The sequence below is a fragment of the Delphinus delphis genome, chromosome 14, assembly GCF_949987515.2.
Source record: "Delphinus delphis chromosome 14, mDelDel1.2, whole genome shotgun sequence".
Taxonomy (NCBI): domain Eukaryota; kingdom Metazoa; phylum Chordata; class Mammalia; order Artiodactyla; family Delphinidae; genus Delphinus; species Delphinus delphis.
The window spans coordinates 20,871,243-20,894,893 of record NC_082696.1 but is presented as its reverse complement, the minus strand read 5'-3'; the positions used below and the strand labels follow the sequence as shown (position 1 = coordinate 20,894,893).

The 23,651-nt window shown below is 37.0% G+C and overlaps 1 protein-coding gene across 1 annotated transcript in view; it reads left to right on the top strand.

Annotated features, from left to right (window-relative positions):
- PHACTR2 (phosphatase and actin regulator 2) overlaps positions 1–19,250 on the top strand; it is a 130,870-nt gene extending 111,620 nt beyond the window's left edge. Inside the window, exons 12-13 of the mRNA XM_060029862.1 lie at positions 4,434–4,510; positions 12,482–19,250. Coding sequence (XP_059885845.1) covers positions 4,434–4,510; positions 12,482–12,497 — 93 coding nt within the window. The 3' untranslated portion in view covers positions 12,498–19,250. The remainder of the gene's footprint in view (positions 1–4,433; positions 4,511–12,481) is intronic.
- Positions 19,251–23,651: the final 4,401 nt, after the last annotated feature.

The window sequence follows — 23,651 nt, the reverse complement described above, 5'->3', positions numbered from 1 at the left end:
ATCTTCCCAGACTGGGGCACGAACCCGTGTCCCCTGCATCGGCAGGCGGACTCTCAACCACTGCGCCACCAGGGAAGCCCAATGCGTGGTATTTTTAAGAATTTCTAAAAATACTGTTTTCAACCTAACACTGAAAAAAATAATCTGTTTTCTCTAGATGTTAAAAGATTTGTATAATGTAATGTTATTGCCCAGAGATACTAAAACTATCAATGGTCTTAGTATATATTTTATTTTAGAATGAAAACCCATGCTAATCATTATTATCGTAACAAGCATTTCTGGATTTCTGTTGTTTTTTACTTTAAAATATTCATAATATATGATGATAAGATTTATGATGATATATTTTTTCAATAAGTTAATCAATATAAAAGCCTATAATTTACCTTTATATTAAAAAAGAATTTTACTTTTTAACTTTTGAACTATATATCCCATTTAAAGAAAAAAAAACTATTGAAAGTAAATATTTCTACCTCTGCTCTCAAAATAAACACTGAACTTCCTGCCAGCCTAAAGGAACCATCCTTCTCTCTCTTTTCTTAGTACTATTTTCTTAGCCCCACTAAGATACCACTTTGCATTTAAAAATTTTTTTGAACTTCAAATATAAAGAAAAGGGGTCAGTAGCCAATTAGTCAATAACCAATCAATGCCCATTCTATGAAAACACTGTGCTGGGTATTCTGGGGAATCTCATAGACCTGGTAGTCTTGTTAAACTGCCCAAAATGGGAAAGAGAAGTAGTGGGGAAAATGCATTATTAATTGTGAACTTGACTGAGCTTAAATCACCTTTAACATAAAATTTTTAATTTTAGAATATCTGTGCTTGGGTAGAACACTAGAAACAGATACACGTATAGTAAGATATCTGTGGCCTCTATAAATATATGTGGCCTATATAGATACCTGTGCTGGAGTAGATGAGCCCTAAGGTGACAAGTAGAGCCAGAGAAGGCCATCAACTTGGCTTGAAGACCAAAGCGCCCACAGCAGTTGCCATCTCCCTGGGGTAAACCATGGAAGCTCCATGCAGAGAGGAGAGGGCAGGCTATGGAGCAGGGTGCTTCTGGGTTTGATTCCTAATTGGCCACTTGGTAGATGTTTGACCTTGACCAAGTCATTTAACTTGGGTTTCCTCACTAGTAAAATAGAGCTAATTATATCTATCCTGAGAATTTAGTAGATTATCTATAGAGTTCCAGCTCATCAATAAATGATAGCTCTTACCAGTATTACTTTCATGGTCAGGCTTGATAATCTAAGCTTTGTTCCCCATTGGTGACATTTTCATTACTCACTGAAGCCTCAGTTTACAGTCTAGTCTAAATTTATCCAATGAAAGAGAATCCGGAATTTTTCAGATGATACATGGGTTTGTCCAAGTTACTCAGTAGTCTTTTATTAAAACCCTTTTAATATATTAAATATTGTCTTAGATACTGGGGACATAAAGATGAATAGAACGTACCACCCTCCCAGGAATGCACTGTCTAAATAGGTCCTAGGGAAGACTGAGATTTTAATTCCATACAGAGATGTTCTTTGGCTTATTCATGGTTGCCCAGGCAGCAGAGAGTACACTTAGCTAACCATGGCGTTGCGCTTGATGAGTAGTCAAGAAATTCCCTCCATGTTAAACATCAGATTTTTATCAAAGAAATAAGCAAAGACATCGAAACGATGGGAGTTCAAGTTAATCCTCATAGCTCAGGTTATTTGCGAAGGCAGCAAGTCCATATATTCAACAAATCACCTCTTGCTTCTGGCCAGGCTGACCCCTGAGCTGACTGGGAGTGATAAGCAGACCTTCCATCACCAGTCATCACGAGTCAATCTTAAACTTAGTTCCAGTCATTTTTGTTTCTATTTTCCTTTCTATAATTCTCATGCTACCAAACAACACTACATATTTGGTGCCAGTACTGTCTCTTGTGGACTGGTTTTGTTTCAGTCTCAGAAATACCTAGTCTTGGCCGAATGACTCCCCATTGTTGACCCAATTCAGCACCATTCAGATTTCAGTCCCACTACATCAGCCTACCTCTTTCTATCCCATTATCTTTCAAAAAAATATCAGTCCCATTTACACTTATGTGAAGAGTTATTAGACTTAAACTCTGGTCTCGTTTGTATAGAAGAGAGTTAAGATTATTGTACATGTATTTCCCTAACATAAAGGGTATTTAATTACTTTTTTCCTCTCCGAACTCTCTCAGGAAACCTTCTCTTTAAATAGTAAGAAGGGGACTTCCCTGGCGGTCCAGTGGTTAAGACTCCACACTTCCAACTGCAGGGGGCGCAGGTTCGATGCCTGGTCAGGGAACTAAGTTCCCTCATGCTGCACGGTGCGGCCAAATAAATAAATATAAAAATAAATAAATAGTAAGAGGAAATAACTCTTGGAATAAAACTGTGGTCTTCAGTGAATTTTTAAAATGAGTATTGCATTTCTTTAACTGCCTATAGTCACATCTTCCTGATATATATATTCAAACAACCAGCCCCTGTAATTTCACATCACATTCATTGCCTATAACTGACTCATCATTTCTAATTACAAGCTAGCACACACAACATGGAGATCTGAGACAATTATCTGGATGACTTAGGCCCTGAAGCTCATTTTATTGGAAAGAGCGTGGGACTTGAAGTAAGAAGGCCTGTCTAGCACCATACGAAGTCACTACAGTATTACTGACTGTATCCCCTGTGCTATACATTACATTCGTATGACTTATGTATTTTGTAACTAGACGTTTATACCTCTTAATCTCTCTCACCTATTTTACTCATCCCTCTGCTACACCCCTCCCACCCCGGCGACCACCAGTTTGTTCTCTGTATCTGTAAGTCTGTTTCTGTTTTGTTATGTTTGTTCATTTGTTTTGTTTTTTAGATTCCACATATAAATGAAATCATATGGTATTTGTCTTTCTCTGTCTGACTTAGTTTATTTAACATAATACCCTCTAGGTCCATCCATGTTGTTGCAAATGGCAAGATTTCATTCTTTTTCATGGCTGAGTAATATTCCATTGTATATATGCACCACATCTTCTTTATCCATTCATCTGTCAGTGGACACTTGGGTTGATTAAGGAAGACTTTTTGATAGATATTAATTGGTGATGAATATAGAGAGTTTTTGCTATTTTAGCTGGGTATCAGCCAGATACTGGTTCTGGGTATCAGTTTTTACAGTGAGTGAAACAAAGTATCCTCACTGTTGATCTCACTTGTGAAACAAGATATATTGTCTTATCACAGGGAACTTGTGGGCCCAGAAATATTTCTCTACTTGATTCATCCTCTTCCAAAAAACCATTAGCAGGAACCACTGCCACAGTCCCCAGCCTCAGGTTCCTCATAGAAACTACAGGGGCTGAGGAATATATTTGGAGAGACAAACAATCTACGACTATAGGATTTAAACATAACATTGAAAGCAGCATTGGGGAAAAGCTTGTATATTGCAGAGTGATAGCTAGTGATGGGAGAAAGCCAGAGAGAGGCCTCAAGGCTTTCTTCTGTCTTTTCCCTTTTCTAAAATACATCATTTTCCAACCACAAAGTAGATTTTCTTATCTCTCTGTAAAGCCATTCTCTGTGGTTTGTAATGTCATTCTGTTTCAGCTGAAGAGTCCATTTCTCAGAGGTTATGGGGATGCTTTTATTAGTATTTTTTCATTTACATGAGGAAAAACTTCTTCCTAGAAAAATTAGGAAATAAAGATAAGCACATAGTTGAAACCGAAAAACCATCCATGATCCAGCCAGTATTGTTAATACGTAACTAATGTTAACATTTTGATGAGTATCTCAGCTTTTCAACCTGAAAGGACATAGCATCTCTTCCAACCCCATCATGTACATGACATGGATTATGTGTTCAATAAATAGTAATAGTAATAGGATTCTACTTGATATTTTCTTTGAGTGGCTTGAAGTGTTGTGCTGAAATTTTTAATTCTAATTGTCTAAACTTTCAATATAAAAGAATAAACAGCAGTTGCCTTCTCTGTAGCTCTGTGGTAGCTCGTCAAAGCCATGTTGCTGTGGGTGGTATGACATGCAGAACTTTCATAGGAAAATGATGTTGTTTCTCAAAAAGTCTCATGACCTGTGCTATCCTTGTGGTTATCGAGGATGGGGCATGTGGGTGACTCATAGATCAGGCCCCATGGTGAATTTGGCAAAGGCCTCCTTCATCTCTGCCTTGCCAATGTCACCTGAAGGAAATCTGTCCTGGTTTTTGTTTGGCTGTAGCATTGACATTTCATTTGTAATATACCTTTACCTAGTAGAAATTAGAAATGCCTTTCTCCAAGACATTTCATCAAAGAATGTCTGCTTCATTGATGCTATGTATACTGAGGAAATATGTGATCTAAATAACAATTCAGTTTATGTATTTTTCCTATTTAGGCGGCAATAAGGAAAGAACTAAATGAATTTAAAAGTACAGAAATGGAAGTTCATGAAGAGAGTCGACAGTTTACCAGGTAGGTAAACAAAATGCAGTTGAGCAAATTAAAAATGAGTAAGATGGTAAACTTATGTTGCATGTATTTCATCACAATTAAAAATTTTTTAAAAATATAGTTTAACACAACACCCACTATCTAGTGAGCATTTCTAAAATTAAGTCTTTTTTTTTCTTTCAAAGAAGTCTGAATCATTCCAAAGGGCTATGTTTTCATTTCTTTCTTAGTTTTATTTTCTGGCCCCGAAAACAAGTATCAGCGTCATTTATTCTGCTCTTGAAGAGACTCCGTTGAAGTTTTATACCCAGAACAGATGCTGGTGAGAGCCAGTTTGGGCACATATGTGTCTGCTTTGAACTCACGTAACTCAGTTTGGGCACGTATGTGTCTGCTTTGAACTCACGTAATTTTTAGAAGACGTAGCTTAGAAAGGAGTTCGATGTTTACTGCTGCCACAGAAGATCACTATACTCCTACCATTTTTCCTCCCAACACACTTCAGTTTCACAAGCTGCTAAAACCAGAAGGGACCCGAATGATCATGTAGTCTGATCCCCCTACTTCACAGGTGTTCTGTTTATTTCTCTCGTGGGTTTACGTGCTTTGCTACATGTAACAGGTATTACATAAGATTTTTCAAAGAATTTGCGTGCGAATCAAATCTTTGAAAGCTTGAATTGCTAAAAAACATACGAGGACAGATGATTACGTGAAGAATACCATGGTAGGTCTTTCTGGAAAGCAGATACTGATCCCAAGACTAGAAACAGCCTCTGTAGCGCAGCCATACATCGTGGTACGACAGCATCTGCAGTGGTTCCTGTTGGTGGTGGTGTTCCCTGCTGGGGAGCGTGTCCCATGATAAGGGCAGTGGTGATGTATCTTCATAATTTAATAGCAAATCCCTTCCCTGAGGCTTATGGGGGCCTGCTTGCTCCATAGCTGTTGGTCCTATAATAATGTCTGGCATGTAGAAGAAATTCCCCTTTCTCCTAGGGATAGTTCTTCCTTATTTGTTTTGTTTTCTCCTGTATCATATTTATTTGTAAATGCATGTAGGGCTTTTAGATGTCCTGAATATATAAACTTTTTCTCTATTTGAGTGCTTTATCCTATGATAATCTACTCTTGGACCTATCACCTTCCCATATCAAGCAGACCTATTTGTCCTCTCCTTTTCTCCCTTCCGCTTCTGGGGTCAGGAAGAGTTCATGCTAATATCTGACACTGTGGTCACACTTCTCCAGTTAAGTTGATCATCATAAGGCAGCTGGATATTTATGGTGACATTGAGCTGGGTGGGACCTCCAGGAAACTGGGGAGATGCCATGTGTTTGTGTCGCTGAGTCCTCACCCTGAGAGTCCTGAGATGTAGTGACTGCACGCAACCCAGTTTTTGACATTTAGGATAGTTTTACATCTGTATAGTTTTCCTAGGAATTGTAGTAACTGATTAACTCATTTTCATTTGATAGCATTGTATGAAGAATAAACTACAATAGAAATAATCAAATTTTTTAAATGCACTTATACGAAAGTTCTCATTTTATGAAAATTAAACATTTATACTCACATAGGTCCTTCTTCTTCTGTTGTACTCTGTGACCAAGTAAAAAAAGTAGGAGGTAGGGAGAAATGAAGTTCATTTCTTTTTTATCTATGTATTCTTATGTACACAAATAATATATTCTAATTAAGCATTCAAACATCACAAAAATCTATCAAGGAAAAATGAAACCTTCCTTCACTCCTTCCCCAAATTCATCCCCATTCTCACAGGAACCACTGGTAAAAGTTTGGTGTAGATCTTTGTAGAGAGTTTTCTGTACATTCACAAACATGTATATATATGTGATATATGTGTAGGTACTTATATGCATTTCTGTACCCCTCTCAGTTATACACAAAGACAGCATCTAGAAAATCTGTCCATGTTAGCATATATTTCATTCATTTGAATGACTCTATGGCATTTCATAGATAATACAGTATGCTGTAAGTTGTTGAACAATTATTCTATTGATGGATGTTTATGAAAATTTCATTTTTCCATTATTTAAACAATGCTACCTTGACTTTCTTTGTAAATACACTCTTTTGCATACATGCCAATATTTGTGTAGTATACGAGTATTTGCTGTATCCACTAAATATATATTTTCTAACATTTTGAGAGATTACTATGCTCTTGTCTTTCCAAAGGACACAGTTTTCATTGCGACCTCCAGTTTATGAACATGACTGGTCTACTCACCTTCATCAGTATTTTGGGGTGGTGGGGGTTCTAGAGAATGAACAGTAATATCCTATTTCATTGATTTCTGTAAGGTTAGGCATTTTATATATTTTTATTGATTTTTTTCTAATTTGATGTGCTTTGACCAGTTCTCTTTGGAGTTGTTTGTATTTTTCATATGGATTAGTACAACTTCCTTAAATATTGTGGCTATCGGCCCTTTGTTACATGTGTCACAATACTTTCCCCCAATCTGTAGTTAATGTTTTAACTCTTTTTATGGTCTTTTGTTTAAATTTTTGCATATTCAAATTTGTGTATATTGTTATGTTTTAGTTCATTATTTTGTGTCTTATGGAGGATGGCCAAGATTATAAAACTCATCTTTGATTTTTATATGTGCTTTTTTTTAATACTTCAATCTTTCATTCATCGGGCATTTATTTGTATGTATGATTCAAAGGAGTAAGCTAACTTTACTGTGTTCTATTTTTGTTGTTGTTGACTTTCTTTGTTCTAAATCAATAATCAATTGTCCCTATGCCATTTGTTTCCCCCTTTATGTGAAATTCTTCTTTATTAAAAGAAGACCATTAAGGATCAATTTCCAGATTCTGTATTGGGTTCTAATGAGCTGTTGTCTGTCCTGGCACTGTGTCACACAGTTTAATTAGAATAGATTTGTAGTATATTTTTAAATCTGATGGAGTCTTTTTCACCTTTAAAATTCTATTGGCTATTTTTCTGTATTTATTCATCTATAGAAATTTGGAGTGTTTGTGTGTGCCGTAAAATAGTCAATTGTTATCTTCATTGTTTAAGCAAATATTAATAGATGCAAACAGGGATGACTGTATTTCAAGAGAAAATCATAGGCTTTTTTTTTTTTAACAGCTGATACAAAGGTAAGCTTTAAAAGTTTTCCCAAAAATGTATTGGTTAACCCTCTTAAAAATGTCTTTTAAAGACACTGGTGGAGGAAGGGGTGAATTAGGTGAAGGGGATTAAGAGGTACAAACTTCCAGTTATAAAATAAATAAGCCATTAGAGTGTAATATACAGCATGGGGAATATAGTCAGTAATATTGTAATAACTTTGTATGGCGACAGATGGTAACAGACTTATGGTGATCACTTCATAATGTATAAAAATACTGAATCACTATGTTGTATTTCTGAAACAAATATAATATTATAAGTCAATTATAGTTCAATTTTTTAGAAAATTAAATTTCTGGATAAGGAAAAATTAAATATTCATATCACTAAGACAAATATTCCTTGCTTAAGTATTCTTTAAAACTTGGCAGTAAAGCAAATGTCTCCTGTGATTTTTCCATCAATGTATATTACATCATTAGAATTGTATTCCAGTAGAGAAATATTTAGGCTCTGAGACATAAAAATAATACTTATGATTTTTTAAGCTGTTTTCAGTATTTCTTTTAAAAGGTGAAAGGTTTGGTAAATACTGCTTAGTCTTATCAAAATAATACAAACATATGATAATGTTTTACATTTAGAAAATTGCTTATGTAGGAGATGGTGGTGCCTTTAGTCTCAGCCACCCTTGGAAGGAATAAACATGCCATGGATCATGACCTGGCCATTTAAATGCAACCCAGATAGAGAGCAGCTCACTTATTAGCCTTTCTCATTAGTGCCAGATGTTATCTCCTTATATCAAGTAAGCCTTCCCTTCAAAATCAAAACCTATTAACTGCCTGTGATTTAGAGTGGTTCATAAAAGGGTTGAGACAGCCCTGCTTCTTCTGGCCAGGCACCTCTTCATCCAGTGATGATCTCCCACACAGTGATGTATCAGTCAACACTGGGAGGATGCATTCCTATACACAGCTTCCTTTGCTTCTGCATCTCTGCAGAGAGTCACAAAAAGCTGGTAACATTGGTTTGCCTCTGGGAGGGAAATCAGATGACTGGGGCAGGCATGGTGGGGGAGACTTCACTATTCACCCTTACGAACCTTTTGAATTTTTGAAACATAAGAATTTATTACCTAGTCAAGAAAAAAATATTTAAGAGAAAAAAATGAAGGATCTATTTCCGAAGTCCTCTTTCTGTAAATGAGGAGTCCATCATGGTGGCTTTTCATGAAGAGTGTGCTGGCAGTAATACTGTGGTATTACTGCTGTTCCTGTACCGAGAAGACACCTCTGAAAACTCCATCCTGGAGTACGTTCTCTGCATGTCTGACCTGAAGAGGGATTGTAGCGATCCACTCTTTCATCTAATTCCCCCAGTTTCTCCAGATGGCTCTTGGAATTGGAATGCATTCTAGGGTCATGTGAGAAACATGAGGATAACTGGTCCCCATAAGAATTCATCCTTTGGCCTGCAAGGTACCACGATTTAACCTCTGTTTTTTAGAACACTTGCTGCCTGTCCAGACACATACTGTTTTTTTCTCCCCCTCAGCAGCTGCCCACCCAGCCTACTGTTCAAAACCCAGAAGACCATTTGAAGGGCACTGTACTATTAAATGGGGCCATTGCATTCTGGAAACAGATCACCATGGCAAAGAAAACCCACTTCTCTTTCCATAGTAAATGGGATTTCTACAATTGAAAATAATTCTCTAAATTATAAAGACATGTAAATTGTTTGAAAACAATTTACGTAAAAACTAAACTTTAAAATGGTTACAGTTGAATGGTAGGATCTATGGTTAGTTATAACCTTTGGATATTTTCTGATTTCCAAATTTTTTTAAATGTCAACATGTATCAGATTTATAATCAAGAGAGAATATTGCTTTTAAAAACAGACTTTGAATTTTGTAAATAAGAACATTTTTAGAGTATGCAAAGTAGCATTTTCATATATATAATTTTATTAGCTTTTAAATTGTTTGCTTATTATATTAAGCAAAGGATCATTAAATTGACAACTCTTAGAGTCAGAATGGACCTCAAGAGATTATTGGCATAATGTTAAGTGGAAAAATCCAGATACTGACTAAAGGTGTGTGGGTGTGTGTGTGTGTGTGTGTGTGTGTGTGTGTGTATATGTTTATGTATATATATGGCAGTGGTTTGTTTTATTTTAAAATTCAGATGCATAGAAGAAAAATAAGAAACAATGTTAAAACACTCAGGCTTAAAAAAGAATGAAATATTGCCACTTGTAGCAACATGGATGGACCTACAGAATATCATACTAAGCAAAGTAAATCAGAGAAAGACACATATTATACGATATCACTTAGGTATGGAATCTAAAAAATAATACACCTGAATCTATATACAAAACAGAAACAGACTCACAGACATAGGAAATAAACTTATGGTTACCAAAGGGAAAACGGAGGGTGGGAGGGATAAATTAGGAGTATGGGATTAACAGATACAAACTACTATACATAAAATACATAAGCAACAAGGATTTACTGTATAACATGCAGAACTATATTCAATATCTTATAATAACCTGTAATGGCAAATAATCTGAATATATATATATATAAAACTGAATCACTTTGCTATATACCTGAAACTCCAACAATATTATAAATCAATGGTACTTCAATGTAAATAAAGAAATAAATAAATGCAAATAATGCCAAACCTTATTAAAAAAACTCTTAATGATTTGTTATAGAGAGAGCCTATAGGTGTTTTCTTTCCTTTTCTCTACCTTTCAAATTTCCTAATGTAGCTATGTTGAGGGGTGTGTGTGTGTGTGTGTGTGTGTGTGTGTGTATTTAAAGAAATTTTCTCATTCTGTGACACCTTAAGTTATTACTATCCAATGTGGATTTACAGATAAATTAAACCACTCTTTGAGCTTCTAGATAGGTTTATCAAAATGTGACATGGCAAGAACTACACCTGTGACCTCAATAAACATTAATTCAGGGCCCCTCTACAGAGAAATGAGAAGGCTGCTTCTGCATACTCATTTCTCTCTTGGGTGCTCCATTTATTTAATACCTGGACAGAAACTAAAAAGAATTGCAAAATGCTGCTTCGACCACCAGAGTTGCAAGCATGGTTGCCTATTCAGACTAACAAAATCCCATCCAGCATGTCATCTGACTCCGGTTGAACAAGGCACAGTGGTTTAGGAGAGTCTCCTCATTTGTTTAACGTAAGTGTATGTGCCGTGACCATTAAACCCTTTTAAATAAAGGGAAAATGAATTATTCAGGATTTCTGTATATATCAATTAGGAAATTATAGGAAAGTAATATTTTACACTTTGTGAGTAATTTCATATTTTATATTATCTGAATGAATTTACAGGAAGGTGAGGACATTTTTATATATTAATTTGTAGAGGAACTGTTATGGAAAATAACTATCTTTACCTGAATTCCATGACTTAAAATTAGCTTTTTCCTCCTATTCACTCCCTCTCAACAGTATGAAAATAAGAAAGATTTATTGCAGTTTTAACAAGAAGAAGAAAATATAGATAACTTCAAATTTGAGTTGCAGGAAAGTTCTGAAGAAAGGGTGGACGAAAAGCTTAAGTATCCTGAGAGCACAGGAAACCTATTTATTGCTTCATCAACTTGAAGCCTAAAGCCAAAACTGTCATTCTGTTAGATAGGCAAACTTCCCCCGAGGTAAAGCTGAACTTCATGTACCTTAAAATGAACGCAAACCACTGAGTAGTACCAAACTTAAGAATAATTTGCATTTTTAGGACCTCTAACCATAAAATTTAAGAGTTGATTTTGAAGATAAGATGCCTAATTTAAATAGGATATAAATGTCCTTTTCTGATTGGATAGTGCAAGAAAATATACGGGTTTTTTGACCAGATCTGGGCAGTGCATATGAAGAGAGGTTACATTTATTTATTTATTTTAATTTTGGCTGCACTGTCTTAGTTGCGGCACACGGGATCTTCACTGCAGCATGTGGGATCATTTAGTTAACAGCGTGCCAACTTCTTAGTTGCGGCATGCGGGCTTCTCAGTTGCGGCAAGCAGGATCTACTTCCCTGACCAGGGATCGAACCTGGGCCTCCTGCATTGGGAGCGCAGTCTTACCCACTGGACCACCAGGGAAGTCCTGAGGTAGCACTTCTGACCCCCTGCAGCTTTGTCAGCATATTATTGCAGTCACAGTATTGGTTAGTCATCTTCTTTTCTTCACCAACGTAGAAGCTGTGCTGATGATGGCCTGACCTTCCAACAAAATCCAGTCTGTGAACTCTTTCTCTAATGGATCCATGGGCAAATAGTAGCAAATTGTAGTGTCCTGCTAATTTTTGGAAATTAAAAGCAGGACACTTTCCAGGAAAATGCTTCGCTTTAAAAGGTTCTAAATCTCTCCTGGTCCATTGGCTACTTTGTTGCCCAATCTGATTTTTTTTTTTTTTTTTTTGCGGTAGGCGGGCCTCTCACTGTTGTGGCCTCTCCCGTTGTGGAGCACAGGGTCCGGACGCGCAGGCTCAGTGGCCATGGCTCACGGGCCCAGCCGCTCCGCGGCATGTGGGATCTTCCCGGACTGGGGCACGAACCCACGTCCCCTACATCGGCAGGCGGACTCTCAACCACCGCGCCACCAGGGAAGCCCCAGCAGCATCTTTTGTAGAGGGGCTGTCTCTGCTTTTCCACATGACGTTTATAATGGTATTCTGTTCTGACAGTAACTTAGAACAGTAATTCAGTTGGGGATGCTAGAGCTGCCTTTGATCATAAGCATTGCTGTAACTTATTCATTTCACTGAATGCAGAGTTGTGTTTCTCTACTGTCTCACAGAGTTTCTGTTTCATATTTCAGATTTCATCGTCCATAATGAAGTGCGGGACTCTTTGGAAACAGACTGATCATCTTTGGGGGAATCCTCGCTTCCTGAAAACCTGATATTGCACTGGGATTTGAATGTGTGTGTTTCCGTTTAACTTGTGGTGAAGGAAGCGTGTGGAACGTGCTCCCCACCTATACAGCCCGGATAGGCCAACAAGCAAAGGGAAGGGTGCAGCGACTCTGCTGTCCAGCATGTGGATTGATGGTAAGGGGATACCATGGTTACACCACTTATTCTTCATCAGGAGTTTTAATCAAAGAAGATGAGCAGAAGACAATCGCTGGTTCCCTGTTGCCAGAAAGCCACATTTAAGAGTGCAAGTTAAAGAAGAATGGGGAATGGAATTTCTGAGCACTGGAGAGGGGTGGGGGGTTGAAAATCAGAAAGCAAGAGAAGTACTTCATTATGTTAATGAAAAGAAGAAATGGAAGCATAAAGTTATTTTCAAAGTAGGCTTTTGGTAGTTGAGAACTTATTAAGGGATTTGGGAGTTTAATCACCCAAGGTGGATTTCCTAAAGACCTGACCCTAGAAGAATATTCTTGTTTCATCATTATATTGGTACAGTGTCGTACCATTATTTTTTTGTTGTGCCAGTGAATTCAGTTGCCAGAAATAAGTCTGAGTGTTTTCATGTACCTTTTTCTTAAATGCGAGAGGCTTTTACTGACTCTTAATAAGCATGCTTACCCAAATTTTGTTGCATGCTTTAAGTAGCATAGCTAGACATACTTTACTTTTTTTTTTTAATACTCCTTACCTAATGTACCAACCTTCCACGAGGATTATAGGACTGGGAATAAAGTCAGACGTAATTATTCGACCCTATAAATCTGTAGCAGGCTTTAGAAATAAATCTTTTGGTCTTTCCCTAGCTTGATTATCTCCAATGTTGAAACCATCGTACTTGATCTGAAGAAGATAATATCGACAATCATGGCACCTTTTTAAAAAGTCTGAATCCAAAGTTAAAACTTAAGCGAAATGCAAGTTTTCTGCCAGCAGTTAGCTCTGAATAGGAATGAAAAGAACTACTTATTTTCCATGCTGCATTAAGTTGGATTGCTGCTATTAAAAAAATTAAGCACATGGATTAAAAAAATACTCACCCAAAGACTTAAAAGAACAGAAAATTTCTGCTAAGTTGTAAGTGAGGAGAACCTCATTTGATATTTTAAGAGTCTGCAGATTGCATCCATAAATATAGCATTGACTTTCAGTGCAAAATAATCAGTGAGATTAAAGTTATGGAAGATTTCCCTATGAGCCTACAGTCAATATCGTTTACATTAAGAAGTCCTCTATTGTCATCTTACTGTTTTCCATGGAGTCACAGGCATAGTATGGCTTCTGCTCCCAAGTACATATGACCATATGTAAATACCACCTTGCATTTCATTGTTCTTTCATGATTGTTTTGTGCCCCTTTTATTAAAAACACATGAGATGTATAACAACAAGACAAGACCTAAATAGACTTTATTTTATTCTCAGAGTTTGGACTAGGATTTTCTGAAATGATTCTGGTGCATTATATGGAAAACTCTAATTTTCTATTTCAACCAAAAGGCAAACATTTAATCTGGTGGACAAATTTGGATCCTGCCATTCATTTACATTTTAAAGAACCACTTAAAATTGGATGATTTTGCTTCAAAAATAAAAAAAGATTTAGTCCCACTTAGCCTATTACAAAAAGCCAGGACCGTTTTATAACTAACAAAAGTAGCCAGCGTTGCTGACACCTCTTGCTGCACTCAGCTATATGCGTTAATAAAATAAACCTAGAATTCTACACTATTGTCATGTCCTTGATAGAGTAAGACGTATTTTTGTTTTGAAAAACTTTTTCTGCATGCCCAAGTGTCTTTCTCTGGCTGAAGTTTTATCCATTTCATAGTGTTTAAATCCAGCCACAGATATTAACTAGGTTCCAGTTTTTTGCTGAAGCCATGTTTTTCCTTATGATATTGTTTTATTGTCATTTTAGTGTCTTGGGAAAAATACCAAGGAATGTAGTGTTATTTTAATTTTCTATACTTATAATCTTAGAACATCATTTTAATTTCTAATCACAAGGCCCTTATAAAAATGGTAAATATAAGACATTTATCACTGTTTTATCACTCAAGATACATATCATAGAAAGTCTCTATTTGGTTGATAAAAGGAACCATTTTTTTCCCACTAGCAGTACATGTGATACAGTTTTTTTATTCCCTACACTGAGATGCACTCGGTACAAAAATGAAACTCTGGTCCCTCAATATATTGTTTTCCTTGTATGATATGTCAGATTTATGAACTACCCATACTTTTTCTTCTAATGATTGACATGTTTAGGGAAAAGTTTAAAAGTCAAAAAAATTAACCAATACTAGTTTAATTTTTAAGAATTGGAACCACAAATTATTTCATTAGAATGACCCTTTAAATAAAAAGCTATGGAAAGAATGGAAGGATTATGAGCTAAGCTATATTTTGCAGAATGAAGCTCTATTTTAATAGATAATTTTACTTTTTTTTAATGTCTTTCTTGGACTATAATTGCTTTACCATGTTGTGTTAGTTTCTGCTGTATAACAAACAAAATGAATCAGCTATACGTATCCATACATCCCCATATCCCCAGTAGCTAATTTTAAAAGGCAGAAACACTGCATATCCATCTCAGCAGCCCATCTTACCTGGCAGCCCTAAAAGGATACAAAGATGTGGACCACCCTCCATAGAATTATGTATCCGCCTAATGCCAGCATTTCTGCAATCCAACCGATAAGCTACAGTTCTATAAAAATACATGTTTATGTGAATTGGGTTGTTGTAATACAACACCAGGGTTTTTCCTATTTAAAGTGTAACATTAGGCTGACGTAGAAGTGAGTGGTTTTCCTGGGTCCCTAAGATGTGATTAAGGAAGAGAACAAATCCATCTCCAGAAAGGTCACAGGCAGGAAAAAACTAGACAGACTGTAAAAACCGAAGTGACCATTTCCATCTTTTTTAAAATGGAGAAAAAGAACAGTAACAGTAAGGTAGTAAGAAGATGCCATTAGCTTTATCAGCATCTTCATGGTCATTACCAATTAGGCTGACAAAACTAGTTCTCCAGTGATTAGTGTTAATTTTTGGCAGCCCTGCCTGATAATTTCCTATGGTGTGAAATGTCTAGCATTTTCTTTTTGTTCAATATAGTTTACCTTTATGATAATTCCTAAAATTATTTAGATGAAATCTATAATATTCAGAGAACTAGTTTGGGTATTTGAACAGCTGTTTTAAATGGAGAAAAAAGCACACTCGTCTATCTGATTTACCCAGAAAAAACGACTTTCTGGTTTCATTTTCATATCCTTTATTAGCATAATGATTGTAATCACTTATCTTTCTCTTATGTTAGTAAATATATTGTTTGTAGATGTTCTAAAATGTCAGTGAAAATCTTTTTAAGGAAGTAGAGGAATTGAATACACCCTTGAATAATCATCGAATATTGAAAATGAGAGATAAGTCCTTAAAACCCATAACTCAGGTTTTACAACCTGCAGTTAATTCAGTGCTGCATTGGCACTTAAAAAAATACAGTAACTTACACTTAAAAGAGAGAAAAATCTGCATTAACATTGCATATCCTAATGTGTACCACATTTTAACACAAAAACAGGCATTGTATTTATACTTAATAGAGTCAGACACAACTTTCACAAATTATACTGTATTCACAATAGAAAAAAGCAACCTTGTCTATCACATAGTAGTATCTCCACATTTAAACAGTGAAAGCTCTTCAAAAATGTCATATTATTTCTTTAATTCGTCCCAGCAGCACATTTCACACAGAGTGAGAAATCGTTCTCAGAATAGGTGAGATGGAATCAAGCTAGTACAAGATACATCAATTTATGTCATTTCATCGGTATGGTAGCTTAAACATTCCTAGATCCAATCATATTATTAAGCCTAATCTTACTAGTGAAAGTATATACTTTGAGACAATAATTAATTTCTTCACATTGTTAGAGAATGTTATGAGCACTAAGGAACCACTAAGATGCAATTTATTTACAAAGTTTTCCCTTGGCCACTTGAACTGGCTGATCTTCCACTATTGGGCATTTGAGTATATGTCACATTGTTTTACTTGCCAAAGCAGAATGAAATTTTGGAGCTGAAATATGTCCTAGACAGGAATGCAACAGCAAAAGTAATCATCAAATTAATAGGACCATCTTTCTGAGAGAAAGCACATCTCCAAATAGTTGACACGCAAGTTTCAAAGAGCAGCATGAGGCGTTATTATAATTTGGCAGTGATCAAAGCGTGGTAGGACAAGGGTAGAATACTCCCAACCCATTCTCATTTTCACTTTCCACTTACTTTTTGTAATCATTAAGCTTAAGCTCTTTATGGAAATGCAAACCACCATTAACATTTCTAGAAAACAACTGAAAGAATAGCCCACTTAAGCTTTTTCAAAGACAGGTTTATCCCAAATTAAGAAATCCTATTGTACACGCTGTAAGATTTCTGGCAAAAAGAGAGAATCCTATAGCAGCTATTCCCACCAAAAGCCAACCCTATAGGCAAGGGTCATTTTTAGCTAGGCTAGCATTTACTGCACAGAAAAATGTCATTTAGCTTTTCACATTGCTAGCACAGCTGCGCATATGAGCAAAGCACTCCATCAGTGTTTCTCAGTGGGGTACTGTTGGCATTTGGAGCTGGGCAATTCTTTTTGTACAGAAATGTCCCACACATTGCAAGATGTTTACTCTCCCAGGCCCCTGCTGCCTAAATGCCAGTTGTATGCCCAGCCATTGTAAATATGAAAAGTAAAAAGCGCTCCCCCATGTTCAGATGCCCTCCTGGGAGGGCAGTACCTCCTCCCTTAAATGCCACTGTCTACTGCAATTTGAGGACACAGGAAAAAGTGTCTATCTCAAAACATCATCTTGACTCCCTTGCATTTCTTTGGGCCCTGAGTAGTTTCCTCCCCCATCATCTTTCTAGCCTTTTGTTTCTAGCCTTCTGATGCAGCTTTAGTTTACCGGTTCTTCAGGGAGGAGGTTATTGAGTAGCTTAGGCAGTTCCGACAGGCATAGTCGCTTGATTAGTCCCTGTATGTACTTAAAGGGGAGATTTCACATGAAGTACACTTTTTTTGTTTTTGTTTTTTGCCTCACAATTTTACCTCAGAACTACACTGTTGGTCATAATCCTTGTCAGTGTCACGAGGATCATTGCATGGCTTAACTACAAACACGACAGCTAACAATCCACATAAACAAAACTCTTGGTCTATGAAAATCACCATTAGATTTCACCTGGTAAGCTGCATCCCATGAGTTCCCAAACAATTGCCTCTTTATCCTATTAAAGAAGCATTTAATCCACATGCACATGCTTGAATTCCCCCCTGCATAAATATAGCCATGCAGTTCAACTTTTCTTAGATTTGTGAATACTAAATTATGAAGGAAACATGGGTGAGCTGTGGATTGCTTGCATATTGTTCATAGTTCGACGATGATCAGACACAAAATGAGTTTTACCTAGGTGAAACATTATACTATACTAACAGTACATAAACATACTTATTCCTTTCATAACTTTTTATCTCCAAAACTGAATGGTAAATATGTCTCGAAATTATTTGGATGTATTGTAGCTAACAGATCGAATGAAGTTAGCCACTATAATTGTTTTCAATACTAAAATTTCTAAATATCTTTTCTGAAGCAGAGCGACTCAGTCAATAAAGGTGATTATATTGTGAATTTTTAGATGGTGCTTAAGAATTCTTGTGAAATACTTTTTTTTTTTTTAAGAATAAATTGAAGGGAGTAAATGAGGCAGAATGCCACTCCACCCTCAGGTCAATTTTGTGGTATGTTAAAATGCCAATGATATTTGTGCCACTTGCCAATTTAGGGGGCTTTTCCCTTACTGGATGTTTTGTTATAGTTTGACTATGTATACACTGCTTAGAGAACTTCCACAAGAAATCGCCATGGCAATGCTAACTCGCATTCAAAAACAACCTGAATGAATCTAGGGTCAAACCACTTTCATCACTAAAAATATAGGCACTAATTTTTATTTTTATTTTTTAAAATATTTCTTCTGTGGCTTAGAAATGTGCCAATGTGTTCAAAACATTCTGCACCAATTTCACCAGATTTAGTACCTACTAAAAACTCAAACTAGTCATCTTTTTTCTGTGTAACAGTGATTTTTATATAAAGAACTATATGCATTCTTTCGTTATTTCAAGCTTTGGTGGAAGTGATAAGATTGGTAAGCTGTGATCGTTATCAGACTGAATGATTTCTAATTTCCAGTGAGTGATCTAACCCTACATATTACACAGGTATAGTATCTGTGACTATAAATAACTGGAACTGTGTACTGATTACATGACAGTTTCTCTTTTTTGTTGTTGTTCTTAAACCTGTACTGTATTATAGTATGTGGGTATAAATATCTACAAGTATACACACATATGTATATGTAATTCCACTATTGTAACCTGAAAGACTATGTATTATCTTTTTTATTCCGTATTGGTGTTTGTGTTATTTAAAAAGCAAAATTATGCTCTATGTAGTTGTATAATATTGTAGGATACTTTGCTGTGCACAATTCCAAGTGCCTTAGAACATTGTTTAGCTTTCTTAAGTATATATAAATGCATATATGTATAAAATTGGGAAAAGTTACCTCAATAAAATCATTGGGAAATTCCCAGCTTCAGTTTGTTCCAGTTTCTATTGTATTCAGACAGTGCTCGGTATTTTTAAATTAACAGCTCACAGAGTCCTCACCTGTAAAGCAAGAATAAGACAGCTTTTCTCATTGCCTGTAATTTCAACTCTTCCTGACTTAAAATTTTTTGTATTTAAGTCCTCGTGGTTTGTACTTTTTTTTTTTTTTTTTTTTTTTTTTGCGGTACGCGGGCCTCTCACTGTTGTGGCCACTCCCGTTGAGGAGCACAGGCTCCGGACACGCAGGCTCAGCAGCTGTGGCTCACGGGCCCAGCCGCTCGGCGGCATGTGGGATCTCCCGGACCGGGGCACGAACCCGCGTCACCTGCATCGGCAGGCGGACTCTCAACCACTGCGCCACCAGGGAAGCCCGGTTTGTACTTTTAATTTAAAATATCCGTCTAAAGAATTACTGCTTTAAACAGCAATTTACAGTTTATTTTAAAAACTTCCTGTCTTTTTATATCTGAGGAGATTTGCTATTGCTGTTTTCATTCACATTATAATGTGTGAAAATAAGATAGTCCCTTTAGAGTTTCTAATATAGAAAATAAACAGACTTCCTCATTATGCCTACTATTTAATGTATTACAAACAAGGAGAGAGCTTGGGAACATATTTTGACCAGAAAAGGAATTGCAATATACTTTTCATGTTTTTCAGCAGTGGTTACAAATTGTACATGAGCCTCCCTCAACTCCAGGACAAGGGCAAAAGTATGAGTGGAAAGTTGAAAAGCAATTTTGTGTACCTTTATCCTGGAGGGAAGACCTGTAAGAGAGAAGATTGGGACCAAAAAGTAGAATAGGCTTGAAAATTGGCCCCAAGTTTGCCCTTAAAAATCAGCAGTACATCTCCAAGGTAGGTGTAGTAGTTCAACAACTACTTTCCACTTTTTCTCACATTCAACCAGGTTCTACATGGAAACATTACTTTCTAAAACCTAATGGAGGTAAGTAATGGACAATTTTTTCATTTTCTACAGTGCTTTGATAGCATCGGATTTATTAAACTTTATTAAATTTGACAAAACTCTTTGTGGGACCTCAACTCAGACATGGCGTGGAGTTGCTGCCACCAGCACTGCTGTCCAGACAACCCAAGTCCTTGTTCGGTTTGTGAGTTTTGAACTCTGTCCTGTAAAAAGTGGACACTAATAGAACACATAAAGCTCTAGAGAAAGGTTAAGAATGTAACATTTGTGTAAAGGTTTTCTTGCTCTTTTGCTAAAAGTGGTACCATTTCTAGGTACCAAATTACATCATTCCCTCTGGTTGGAGGGAATGATGTAAACAAAGTTGTAATGTTGGAAGAGTATATACTGTATTTGGGGAAAAATTGGTTTCACTCAATTTGAGGAATAAAAGGAAAGTAGGGGCTTCACTGGTGGTGCAGTGGTTGAGAGTCTGCCTGCCAATGCAGGGGACACAGGTTCGTGCCCTGGTCTGAGAAGATCCCACATGCCGCGAAGCGGCTGAGCCCATGAGCCAGGGCCGCTGAGCCTGCGCGTCCGGAGCCTGTGCTCCACAATGGGAGAGGCCACAACGGTGAGAGGCCCATGTACCGCAAAAAAAAAAAAAAAAAAAAAAAAAAAAAAAAAGGAAAGTAATGTGGAACTGTGGTCTGTGGTGAAACTACAGAAGATAATGAGGGCTATATTAAAGCACCTGGGAGGTATTGAGTAGGCAGTGGGAACTCATTGGAAAATTCTGAATAGGAATAATATGAGAGTTGTCTTTTAGGAAGAATAATGTGGTAGCAAGATTAAGAAAGAGATTAAAATTAAGAAAGGTTGGCGAAGACTCAGGAATCAGGGACTGAGCTAAAGAGGTAACAAACTTCAACTGACTGTGGGAGAAGATTTATAGCTTAAATTTGAACTGCTGAGTATACCTGCAAGAACAATTAAGGGCAAATTCTTTCCTATGTTGAGTACTCCCTACTCCAGATTGTCTGACTTGGGCCAGCCAAGGTTAAAAGTTCATCCAGGAACACATCCTTAGGTCAACAAGTACTGAAAATGCTAGGTCTCTCCTCCCTACGGTATTTATCTAATTATGAAAAGTTAGCAACTACAGCTATATGCGGATAGACATACAGTTGGATATATGACCTGAAAGTCAGGAAAAAGGTCTGGGCTATAGAGTGGAAGTTAAGAATCCTCAACACATATAACAGAATCTGTGGAAAAGGATAAAAATACCCCCATAGACAATGTAAATTAAGACTATGAAGAAATTACTACAATGAAATTTTAATAAACTATTTCATCACCTGACTATCTCCAAGATTGTAAAATCATTTCATTTACACATCATCTGAGTGCTTTGAACACAACCGAAACATACCAAAGAATACTCAAAATTCATTTTATAATTAGAAAGCACAGTAAGGAAAATTAATTGGGATCAATATTTCCAAAGTGTATTCACCAATGAAGTGTATGTACTTGTGACTCTTAAGAACAGCAGAAAGCCAAGCAATATCAAGAGGATGTGCAGTTAAAAAGAATTTTAAAGAACATAAAATTGCTAGGGACTAGAAGCAAGTAAAAGAGTCTATGTATGTAATATAAGTGACCCAAAAGGTACCAGAAATTAAGGGAAATCAAAAGGATTAGGATTCCAGGAAGCTGACAGGTTGGGTCAAGATGCAAGCTAACAGAGAGCCATGATGTGAACGTGATGTGAGGCCAAAGCACGTGTTTGCTGACAGATCCCAGATGGTGAAGGCCCTAGTTTCAGGAGCTGGCCATTCTAAGGCAACAATGACATTAAGTGAGTAACTACACTAAGCTGGAAAGAGAACGATTGCTCACCTTCATTGAATGCTCATCACAAGCCAGGCACAGGTCCAAGCATTTCACGTGTAGGTTCTCATTTAAACCGACAACAATACTATGAGGTAAATGTTAATAATATTATCATTCCCGTTTTACATTCAGGTCAGAAAACTGAAGCTCACTTGCCCCAGGTTACACAGTAAGAGTGAAACAAAGGCCAGAAACCAATTTCAGCTAGTATACCTAGCATACTACTGTTATCATTCAATATTGTAGGGGGAAATTCGTGCTTCAGTGGAAAATGATGCATTTTTTTAGACAAGCAAACCCATCCAATTCTGACCTTTCTTATGCCTCAGTTTTAGTGTCAGGAAAACCTGAGATAATTCAGGTAAAGTGCCAGAACGTTACTTCATTTAAACAAATATTTATTGAGTATACATGCCAGGCACTATTCTAGGTCCTGAAAACAGTAGTAAATAAAACAGATCAAAACAAAACAAAACCTGCACTCATGAAGCTTAATTATAATGAATGTGTAGCCCATAGGAGTGTTATGTATCAATATTATCCCTGTTACAAAGCATTATCCCAACACAAGCTCTGTGGTCCTAAATTGTTTCTATAAGTTTTACTGTAATAAAACTATAAATATTCTATAGATTTTATAGTAATAATAGGTAGGACGTCAATACACAATTCAAGATAACATTGGAAAGACACCAGAAATTGGGAAGGGGAAATAGAAATTTGAGGAAAGGTCTGCTGATAGAACTTTGAATGCATTACTATCCTCTTTTGCCCAAGAAAAGCCATGAAAGCGCGCCAGCACCTACCTGAAATCTTAAGCAGGTGTGCTTATAGCTTATTTGTTTAAACTACTTTCAAACGTTTGAGGCATGGCTTGAGAAAGAATAAGCATTAGTTTCCACCTTCCAAGATAAGGTATGCAAACACCAAAGAGATTCTGAATATATTTTATTAGTCCAAATTCCTCTACTGTCAACAGAGTCTAGGGGGGTTTTGTTAACTGGATGTTTGAACGCAGTTGGTTAAAAATAAAATAAAGACCTGATTAAGCCTGGTGCAGCCTAAAATAGCAAGGCCCTAGGATCTTCCGTTGCTAAGGCAACCAGCTCCGCGCCGGCCCAAAGGAGAGGGAACCTGAAACCTCAGTGACCCGGGAGGGTGCCCACCTTCCTTCTGTGTACACAGTTTACTTGTGTGTTGGTTTTTTTGTTTACGGTTGGGAATAGGCAGGGAATACAACTGTCGATGGGGATGCTAGATTCGTGGCTTCTGTTCTCGGTAGAGGGCGCTATATATAAAAGCAGTTCGCCCACAAACACCAACACCCCGTTTCTCGCCTCGTCGCAGCACAGACGCCCGCAACTCTCTTCCGCAGCTGATTTAAGTTTGGCCAGAAAAGCCCCCCCCCCCCCGGGGGATGAGAACAGCCCCACCTGCCAATAGCTTCTCGCGATCCTTGAGACGGCGTGAGCTTTGCGTAACTTCCGGTCGTGACCCTTCAGCCTTTCGGCGATTGGTCCGTATCCACGGCCTGCTGCGTGACTTCCCGGCCGGTTCCTGGGGCGG